The 11,011-nt window shown below is 44.3% G+C and overlaps 1 protein-coding gene across 5 annotated transcripts; it reads right to left on the bottom strand.

The window, feature by feature from the left end:
* Positions 1-2,330: 2,330 nt before the first annotated feature.
* Positions 2,331-9,890, bottom strand: C8H11orf87 (chromosome 8 C11orf87 homolog). Of its 5 annotated transcripts, none has more exons than XM_060304016.1 (2): positions 9,754-9,890; positions 2,331-7,938 (listed from the first exon to the last, which is right to left on the bottom strand). In XM_060304016.1, the coding sequence occupies exon 2, from the start codon at positions 7,677-7,679 to the stop codon at positions 7,092-7,094; it is 588 nt and encodes a 195-aa protein (XP_060159999.1). In that variant the 5' UTR covers positions 7,680-7,938; positions 9,754-9,890; the 3' UTR covers positions 2,331-7,091. The 5 variants fall into 5 exon arrangements, with proteins under 5 accessions (XP_060159999.1, XP_060160000.1, XP_030690947.1 ...); XM_060304017.1 differs by lacking the exon at positions 9,754-9,890 and adding an exon at positions 9,409-9,478; XM_030835087.2 differs by lacking the exon at positions 9,754-9,890 and adding an exon at positions 9,070-9,269.
* Positions 9,891-11,011: the final 1,121 nt, after the last annotated feature.

The following is an 11,011-nucleotide window of genomic DNA, read 5'->3' as shown; positions in this document are numbered from 1 at the left end:
ATTCCATTTTAAGACTTACCTGTGAGGTTGGAGTCAGGGTATAGGACATGGCATTTAGAAAGCAAAATGTCCCAAATCTATCCCTTCTTGTTTGGCTATACAAGAGGAAGCCCTTAAGGGACTATATAGAAAAAGTCTATCCCTTTCAGCCCAATTTGGGGGAAAGAAGGGATTCAAATATTAATTGAGGAGGGTAGTTTCCAGTGTTCTTGTTCCCCAAGCCCCTTAATTCAGGGGACAAATAGCAATAGAGAGAGCTGAAATGATAAGCATTCTAACAGTTTCAAAGAGTCTGAGGACTTTAGAGTACAGAGTTCGGAAAAATCTCCCTGGCTATGCTAGGAGGAAACCATTACCAGGGAGAGCTAATTCATTCTCCTTTCTCTTATAGAAAGGCAGTGGCACTGGGACGATGGTGGTGACAATAGGCACCAACTATTGGAAGTCTTTTTATTTCCCATTGCCTAAATGGGATGTACTAATGTACCCAGAGATTCTCATTTGTCCCAGTTGAGGGGGTCTAGAGATGCTTATAACACAGCAAAACAGCAAGATCTTGCATTTGGAAAAAAAAGTCCTCTGCAGACTCAGATTCTGAGACTATATAAAATGTCTAGGGTCATAGGCTACAGTGGTGGGTGCTAGCTGGAACTTGCTTCCCGGGAAGTAGACTGGACTGGCCACTCTGCAGTTCAAACAAGCAAAGATCTGTTTAATACTGCGCAGCTCTGAGGAACCATCCTCTTCTGTCACCATGAGATCATGTAAGTCATTCCCAGACACTAACTTGGAAAGAAGCAGGGGGGGAAGATAAAATTTGAGAGTTTTAAAATTTTTCTTAAAAGGGCTACCGTGCCAGTTGGTTCCTATGAGAAAGAGTGGATGAATTATAGGAAAATAGAGTAGTCACATTTGCTTTGCACATCTGTATGTGAAAAGTGAGTATTTTTTTGCCATCTCACTGTATTTGAGGGGTTTTCCCAGGATTTTTGAAAATCTGTGTGGAGCAAATTTTTGTAACATGGAGTAATATACATAACGCTCCAAGCTAAAATTAAAAATCCTGTGTCAGGGCCATGATCCAGGGATAGGATCTGAAGATGCAGATAGAGGATGGTCCAACATAAGGTAGGAAACAGGGATTAATAAAAGTTCTTACTAGAGCCTGTTTCTGGTCTGCAAAGTTTTGAAAAATAGAGTCAACTTTTTGGAAAGGCAAGCCCAATACTATCACCATCAATTCAAGACTGGGACATATTTGGAGAGGTACTTTTGGAAAAAGAGATTGGATTTCAACAACTAATCGGAGAGAATATCCAGCTAGCATTAAATTAATTAAGTCAACATAGAGATAATCAAGGAGTGAGCAAGTAGATTCATTGTCAGTCTTGTGAGACATAGCTAAATGAACACTCATCCATCTCTTGAGTCAAACAGCTGAGGTTAAAGAATATTACCTCCTAGGAGTAAAGAAGACCATGGTTGGAGACTGGGTTGTGGCACCCATGCCTTTCAATAGTAGGTCCACAGCATGCAGGACACAGAACTTCCTATATTTATAAGAAGGGGGTAAGGTGTGAGAGCACTGCTGGACCCGGGGATGGCAGGGGGCAGGATGTATAGATTCCTGTAGATGATAACTTTGAGCCTGGGGACAAAGTTCTGGGGTCTAAGACTGCAGTGGTGAATGTCAGCACAAAAAATAGATAGAGCAATAGCACCTCAGACTAGAAAGCAGTCCCAATCAGCTGGTTTTCAGTAGTGTTCGGGTAGAATCCATAGGAATTTGTATGAATCAGAGGCTCCCATTTCCCCCCCACTGCCACAAAATCATGTCAACCCTATCCTTTCCCCATACATCTGGTTATATTAGAGAAGCACGAGCAGAAAGAGAGGAAATCTGAGAGACTAAGCATATGACCTAAAGAGCCTGAGCATCTGCTTAAAAGTATTGCTGAATTATTGTACTGGACTCAGTTTGTTGAGTTATTCTAATATGTATACACTTCCCACTTCTCACATGCAGTTGGTTTGTGAGGAAGATCAGATGAGTAATGGAATTTACAAAAAATTCCTTTGAGCACCTGGGGGTAATAGAATGAATAATTTTGTAATCCTGCTATTTTAAAAATTAAGTTAATAAGGAAATAGTGTCCCAAAAGCCAATTAACAAGAAAACTCTTTTATTGATAGAAAAGCAGAACAAAATTTCCACAAATTCTGATATCTGTTTTATTCTGTCTGTTGGATATACTCAAGTTCCAAAATCAGTTTTTTCTGTTGCTGGTCTTGTTATCATCATTATTGTTGCTTGCTAACCTCTCTATAGAAAAAAAAAAAACAGTGAAATCACATGACCCTGCCTCATACAGGTAGGACCATCTTGATAAGACATTGTCCCCAATTAAAGCTAATTAAATTCTTATTCTAAACTAAGCATTCTTACATGGCACCAGTTGTATTATTAGGTTGGTGACATTAATAAATATTGATTTCAAAACATTGAAGCTGTTTCTCAAATGTTATCGAATAAATCAAAACCAAATCAGAATAATATTTATGTTCAGTTCAATGATTAAATACACCCTCAATAAGTAGGTCAATTTATTCTAATGTAAACTAAAACACATATGAGCCACAAACACTAGTTCCAAAAAAGGGTGGCTCAGATAAGTGGCTTTTCAGATTTATACCCAAAGTCCAGATTCACATGGGAATGGACCTGAGGAACCTGACCAGGTTAAGTTTCTGGTTCTAATTTAACCTATAACTTCCACATAATATTGGCTAGCAATTGCTCAACTGTCACCCACATAAAAGTAGTTAAAGCATGTCTACACAATGGAAAATGGAGTTTTAACCATTATCTAATTAATTCAATTGATATAGATAGAAACAGTGGAAAAAGTCAGATGCCAAAGGTTTTTTAAAAGCTAATTTATCCATATTTTCCAAAAACTACTTATCAGACTAAAGAGATTTACCTTTAGCTATGTAGATATAAGTTGTATCTCCACACCACATATAGGTTGAAAATTGAAAATCGAGCCACAATTCAGGTTTGTGGTCTAGATGGCCCTAAATCTCTTCTAGGTATTTTTGCTTTCCATTTGGATATTCAGACCACATAGATATGGTCATAAATTCATTATCTTGCTACATCTGAGTCACTAACAAGGAAAGGAAGCTTATCTAATTACCAATTCCCGCGAGTCAAACAGGACTCTCCCCTTTCATTAAATAAAGAGAAAGTCATCAGATTTAACTTCAGAGAAATAGGTGCATGCATATACCCGACTTCTCAGTATCCTCTCTGGATAAGAGGGTGGAACAACTATTTGGTTTCCATCTCATTCTTGTAATGACAGAAAAGAGAATACAAAAAGTCCATTGTAAATTTGTACAAAATGTATGCATATATAAATACATATCTATGGGTGTATATAAATTCTAAAGAAGATTTTATCCATCTACATCTTTAAGATTCAGAGTCCCATACAGTTGACATAATGGTATTCTCTCTCCAATTTTCTAACCTTTAAAAACAATAAGAATCAAGCATGCCACCTTATGAATACTGAATAGCAAGTGCAGAAGTTGAGCTGTAGCTATAGGGATTTGAAGCAATTAGTTTGACGGGACATCAGTGAATAAAATCCTTAAAATAAATTTGTCTATTTCCAGATTGCTTTTTGTTTCATATAGAATGAAATCCAAAATGCCCTGTTGGTAGCATCCCAAACTCCTTAGACTGTCAACTGAGCTCTATAAGAAGCAATGCTTTAAACAGGATCTCTTCAAATTGCTTGGATATGTGCTTATTGCAATAATTTGGTGTGGGGACTGGCATTACTAGAATTTCATGTAATTCCTTAACTCATAAAAAATCTCAAGTGACACCACCAGATTATAGAGTTCTGAGAATATTAACTCAGCATGAAATTTGACTCACAGATCATATCATCTTTACATAGAGCACTATTAAAAATATTAAGCCATAGTCAATTAATGGAGAAAGGCATACATATTTAAAGGGGCACATTAAGAACATATTATGGATGTGTACCCATGTTTAGAGGTATCAAGATCTTTTTAAACAATATATATAATGTTTTTATTTCCTGTTTCCTCTATTCCTTTGGGGAAAAATTATACAGGACGATTTCATAATTACCCCCTAGAGTGTACAGGCTGCTCCTTGAAAGGGGATTATTATTGCATGCCTTGAATGCACTATGATTCATAAGGCAAGATGTATGAGTAGCTTCAGCACCAAGGAAATGGAGTCATCATCCAGCACTGCTCACAACAGAACATCTTATTGCTTTAATAAAATGGGAAATTATTCACTGTAAAAAGTGCACCTAATAAGGGGGACAAAGTAATATCCACGTACTTAGTGGAGCTCATTGGAAATGAGGAAGCTCCCTTCTGAATCCCTAATTCTATTCAAATTTCAAGTCCAAAATTCATTCTGTAATAAGGTATTAAAGAGCTATAGCTAGATGAGGGTGAGCTTCAAAAATTAATGGACTTTCTTCTTTACAGTGCCTTAGTCATTCTGATGTACAATGTAGCTCTGATGTACTAAAGGATTCCCTAGTGGCCTGAGGGAGTTAATGCACTCTTTTACCTATTACTAGGAAGTGACTAAGGCACTGGAGAGAATCTGGTTCGTTGTTTAATATATTACACTCAAAGATTACACCTAATCTTCCTAATATTACAACACGGCATGCTAAAATGATGATCCTCTGTGCTTCAGAAAAGGTCTTGAGTGGATATCTAATGGTGATTTAAATTTACCTTACTAAATTATTTTTATAAAAGATGTAGATTGAGTTTGGGCAATTTAACAGATGACCTAAAACCTCAGAGGTACTATTTTCTCTGGATAAGAGCACATATGCCTGGAACCAAGACAGAGAATCTAGAGCTACTAGTTACTTGGGAGAGGGATGCACTTAGGGGCAATTTTGCCTTACATCCTGCAGGTTAGTAAGGTCTCTTTTGGTTGAGCTTTCTGTAGAACATTCTCATTCATACATTTTCCAAATCTGTTCCCAAGAAAGGATGCCTGCATATAGTTTAAGATTATAATATGCTTCTGGCCTCTTCTATCATCAACCCAAGGAAACAAGTGGTAAATAACCATAGGTGGACTCCATTTCTAACATAGATGGCCTTATCTGGCATTAGGAGAGAGAAAAAAGATATTGATCTTTTTCTCTCACTTTCTTTTTTCTTACTCTTTCTTCATACATTCAATGAAGTTAGGTAAGCTACACTGAGAAAGAGAAAGAGAGCACTCCTTTAGCTGCATCTCAGTTACAGGCACAGATATCTAACTAAACAAGCTGCAAACATTTTTATCCTACAAGCAGTTACTGGATTTAACTTCTTTTAAAATTTGCATGTCCTGTCGTCCAAATTGCCCAACATCCCCGCCAGTCTCACCCCCAAACACGTACAGTACAAGCAAGCACACACACACAACTGCCTCCAGGTGGTAATTGCATGCAGGGAGGACTACAGGCACTGTTTAAATATTAACCATGTTTTAATAGATGGCATTCCTGCACATCCATTATTTGTTTGTTTTCTGTTGTGGTTGTTCTGTTATTCACAAAAGAAATAAGAAAACATATGTATCATATTTTTATAACAATCTACTACAGAGTAAGGTACAAAAGAACACTTCTGGAAACAGCAGAAGCCAGGCCTGCACCACTGAATTCCTCATCCAGTGGTAATAATTATATCAACAGCTGGGAATTAAGAACAAGAATATACAGTTTGGAGGACGTAGTACAGAATTATAGTTTGCTTCTGTATTTGGTACCAATATAATAAATATATAACAAAGGTGCACTTGTTCTAAAAATTAAACTGAAACATTCTTGTTGGTTAGATACTGCACTTTCAGTACTGCACATCACCTAATTTATTTTATTTTATTTTATTTTATTACAAAAGAAGGTAACTTATGCAATGTTTAATAAGAAGAAAACCAAGAGTACACGCAAACTCGCTTGTAGAAAAAGAGGAAAGAAACCAACAAAAAGCTAGAACACTTTCCAAAACATCCGCTCCTCGACTTGCACAACCAAAGAATGTACCCAGTTCTGAGACAATTTCAGCACCAGACCTGTCTGGACAGCTCCCGGATCCTCTGTGAATCCTGAAAATGCCACAAGTCAAAGGTGTACAGATGGGGGAGCAGGGCAAGGACTAAAGCAGTAGATTCTTTCTTTTTCTTTCTTTCTTTCTTTCTTTCTTTCTTTCTTTCTTTCTTTCTTTCTTTCTTTCTTTCTTTCATTCTTCTTAAAACTCATTTATAGACGTTTAATGAACTTATGCTCGGCCAGCGAGGGACATTTCTAAAAGTAAATTAAAATGCCTGGTCCTGGAAAAGAGAATGGTTAACTAAAGGTGAGAAGAGGGCTGACTGGAGAGCGGTACCTGTCATAAACGTTTTTCTGGGACAGTCTCTGGCCTCCTGAGGTCCTGGTGCTTAATGTTTACGTTTTCTTTATAATATACTATTGCCTGAGTCCGGCTGAACGTGGGAATGGGGAAGGGAGGGAAGCTGAAGGAAAAGTGGGGGTGAAGGGGAAGAAAGGTAACTGAACCTTAACTTGACAGCTATGTACAACATACCAGGCCCCCTCCACTCCCTTTGTTCAGGGAGTCAACGCCTTTTACATGTTTGGTAGCTTGTGCGGTCTCTCCTCCGTATTGTGGGGGCGCAGGGTGGAGAGGGAAGACGCGTCCTTCACTGACAATGAGAACTTATGTGATTTGTCATGCGCTTGGATCGTGTTATTAATATTATAATAATTACTATAAATGATAATAATAAAGTATTATTATCAGCGTTATTTCTTCTTCCGAGACTTTCCTCGCCCAATATTTACAAATACCGCACAGTGCCTCGGCGGAGGAGAAAAAGAGTAGGGGGAAGACAAATAAGGAAAGAAGGAAGAGGAAAGGGAGGCCACAGGAAAGTGGAAGAGGAAGGCCGGAGAAAAAAGAGCAAGGACGGCAAAGATGCTGGAAACGAGGAAGGGAAGAGGAGAGGGACTAGACAATCAGGACAGTACCACCGTTTGCAAAAGGCCCTCGCCAGCTGGGTCCAAACAGGAGGAGGCTGTGTGCGCTCCTTGCGGACTGGGGGCCGGTGGTGGAGGCGGAGGAGCACAGGGACTCTGGCACGGGAGGCCAGGGGAAGAAGAGGCGTTGGATGAGGCGCAGAAGGCAGCGTCCCCTCCCTGCTTCTCCAGCCGGCTTTCTTTTGCTTGGTTTGGGGCCTGGCCGCCCTCGGGTTGGGGAAGCCCCCTGCCGCCGCGGTTGCCGCTGCAGTGATCCCGCTCATATTCCTCCTGAGCCCTCTGCATCTTCCGTTTCTTCATCCTACGCTTGTGGATGTGGAAGGTGGAGAGGGACAGCACGATGAGGCAGAAGATGAGGGTGACCAAGACAATCAGCACCAGCGTGGAGGAGAACGAATGGAAGAGCTGCTGTCCCACCTGCGTGATGCACGTGCCGCCGCCGCCTCCTGCGCCCGGGCCACGGGCGCTCGCGTTGCCCGTGCCGCTGGCGTTGGGGGAAGCAAAGGTCCGGTTGAGGAGACACGGCGGCAGCGCCAGCCTCAGCTCCTTGGGCTCCCTTGCACTCATCGGCGCTGGGCTGGGAGGGGCCAGGCACACCAGACTTCCTCTTCTGGGCACACGGTTCCCACCAGCCAAGAAGAGGACGGAGCCCGCGCCACCCAAAATTACTCCCTCGTGTGGGAGGGGATGCGCTAGCGAGCGAAGGACTGAGGGAGCAACTGCGGGCAAGCAAGCCGGCCAAGGAGCGAGCGGTGCCCAGGAGATCCTCTCCGGCCCCGCCTCGAACGCGTGTTCGCGCGCCCTTTTCCTTTGCCAAGGCACCAGGCTGCAAAGAGAACAGGCTTAGTTAGGATCCCAGCTGCTGCCCGGGGGAGCGCTGAGAACCGGAACTATCACCGCCACTGCAAAGCGGCCCTCTGAGCACACTGCCTCAGCTGGGCGCCGCCCGTCTTCTCCGCAGCCCGCGGACCCCAGCCCGCCCGCCCGCCCCTGGCCACGCACCAAAGCCTCCAGTTCCGCGTTCGCGCCACTTTGCTGGGAAGAGGGTCTGCGCCGACACCGCGGAGATGCCGATTACTCAGCAGATAAAGCAGCCACCCTGAGCACTCCACAACTTTCTAATCGCAACACACACTCAGCCACGTCGGAACGCGGTCCCTGCTTCCCAGAGCGCCGACTGTCCTCTTTCCGGAGCCCTCTCAATGGATGTCTTCGCCTGGATCCTACCTTTCCCAGCACCCACCCCGGGCCGCCGAGCCGGCCCCGGGTACGCAATCTTCCCTTCCCTTCCCTCCCCCTCCAGACTCTCGCTCCCTGGACGTTGGCAGATCCCTTAGGTCCCAATCCCATGGGGGTAACCCTGGAGCCACATCCCATTCCGCCTCTGTCCGCGGCTGAGGCTGACACGCAGGATCGCGCTCCATCCTTTCTCCATCCTTCTTCCCTGGTACCTCCCCAACCCCCCCGCCCCCCCCCCCCTCCACAACACACACAACCAAAAAAAAAAAAAAAAAAGCTGAAGCACCTTTCTTTCTCAGCTAAAGCACATCCTTGCAAACGCCCCCTTCTCCACATCTCTCTGTGCCCCCCACTTGACAGTATCCTGCTTCTTTCTAAGGGTGCTGGAAATGAAAGGGGGAGGGTTCCCGCCTGCAAAGTTTGGGGAACAGACCTTCTCTCGGGCCTTCCCAGTCCCAGCCCGAGGGCCCTGAGGCTCTTCCCGGGGAACAGAGCCAGGGAGATCCGTAGCGCGCAGCCGAGCCCCCTTGCCGCTCTCAAGAGGCAGCTGCAAACTGTTGCACTGCGGAGCAGTGAGGCGGCGTGCAAGCCCGGGTCGGGGCAGGGGCGGGGGCCGGAGCTACGGCCAGGGGTGCCTGCGCAGGCCGCCGGGGCTGTCCTACCCGCTCGCGCCCGGCCAGCCGGCCTCCTGGAGCCTTAGACGCACCGTGTCCCTTACCTGGGGCCGCCAGCTGGCTGCAAGGAGGGATCCCCGCCGCGCGGCTGCAGTGAACGGCTGCAGAAGGCGCGGAGTGAAGGGGCCAGAGACCAAGCCGCGCTGTCGCCGCCGCCGCCGCTTCGGGGAGCTCAGCTCGCAGCCTATTGCCAGAGAGGCCGGTGACGTCAGGCAGCCACCGCCAGGGCTCCGAGCCACCCCTCAGGCCCCCACCCCACCCTCATACCCCCAGCACCTCGTCCTGGCAGAGCCAGCCTCTGCCACACACGTTCCCGGTTCCCTGTTGTTCCCCTACTCAGGGGCTGAGCAATAACCCCCATCTCCACCCTGTGAGCAACCCACCTTCCGCACTCCTCTGCTTAGGAAGGGCTGAAGCTTCAGTTCTCTGGCTGCCCGATTCCTCACCCTCCACCCTTTCCCACGTGGTCCCAAGCACACATTTTTACACTCTAGAGATCCATCTCCCCTCAGGGCACACAATAGATTTTCTCCCTCTGCTGAGGGGGATCTTCCCCTTCTCCAATCCTGTTTACGCTGGCCTGGCTCTGAACAGAAACAGTGCATAAGAAGGGCATTTCTGAACACAAATGTGGCCGAACCTGAAATACAAATCTGAACATGTATTTAACATCAAACAATCTAAACGAACCGTTTTCCTCTCCAGTAAGATCAGAGTCTCCAAATTACCTTTCACTCCACCCGACTCAGGATCCTCCTCTCTTCCCTCACACACTCATCTCCAGGCCCAAGACCCACTCCGTGTATTAAATACTCCTATTTTGACAATCTAGCCACTCATGAGCACACAAAGCTCACAAAAGGCTTATAAGGCAGGAAGACGAAAATCACTCAGAGGAGTGCAGAAATGAAACCCTATGAAAATTCCAGGCATTGTGCCTCTTACAAAGTACCCCTTCATGGCCCTAATACTTGTTAAAGTGTTTGGTGCTTTTCTGTAGTATTAAAAATAGCCTTTCTGCACAATGGATAGGACTTCCTGAAAGAGTCTCATCAGCCTGCCTAAATCTGGGCAGAGACTAATCAACTATTGGTTTAGAACCCTTGGGAGAATATGAAAAGTGCATTTAATTACAGTAGCCAACTTCAAAATAAAGTATTCTCATATGTCTACTGTAGAAAACAGCAGTCTCAAAGATATTGTATGGTCTTTGAAGGCATTCAGGTGTCTTAATAAATGTACATTTCCTTCTTCCCTTACTGTTTTGTTTTCTTCCCATCTTTGAGTCCAACACAGTGCCTGTGTAGTACTCACTTGCTAAATTCAGTGCTGCAGTATACGTGGCTGCTTTTTCCTGCTATGCCTCAGAATTGAGAGAGAAAAACAATGGCTGATGCTCAACTATCTGCTTGCATTTGCAAGCAGAGGGTTTTGTAAGAAAGACAGTTTGACTCGTGAGGTTATCTGTAATCTGGGGGTCCCTTCTTCTGAGCCTGTGTTGCTATCTAGTCCTACTCCAACTTCTCCTTTTCCTCTCCTTGCCCATGACTTATATACAGAGAAAGAAATACATCATTTCTCCCCCAAATTCTTTCATTTGTTTGAACAAAAGTCATCAACTTTTTCTTCATAATTGTTTCAATTAAAAAAAGTATCTCTACTTAAGCTAATAGTATAGCTTAAGCATTAATAGTATAGCTTAATAGCAGTACATGCTGAATAATACATGGTTTCTTGAGAGCACGGATTGATGCCTTTGGCTGCCAGAGTCACACAATTAATGACAGCCAATGACCCCAATGCTGGTTTAACTTTCTTGCCTGGAATGAGGACACCTAATGCCCTGTAAAAGACACCTGCCACATTTGGACATTCTGAATTTGATGGGCTCAAGGGCTAGAAGGATGAGCCTTGTTTTCACTGTGATCACTACATGAGACTTCACTATTGATGCTTGACATGCAATACCCCATTTTTCACACTTTC

Source organism: Globicephala melas, chromosome 8 (assembly GCF_963455315.2).
Source record: "Globicephala melas chromosome 8, mGloMel1.2, whole genome shotgun sequence".
NCBI lineage: Eukaryota > Metazoa > Chordata > Mammalia > Artiodactyla > Delphinidae > Globicephala > Globicephala melas.
The sequence above is the reverse complement of the archived record's forward strand: the minus strand, read 5'-3'. Positions and strand labels throughout refer to the sequence as shown.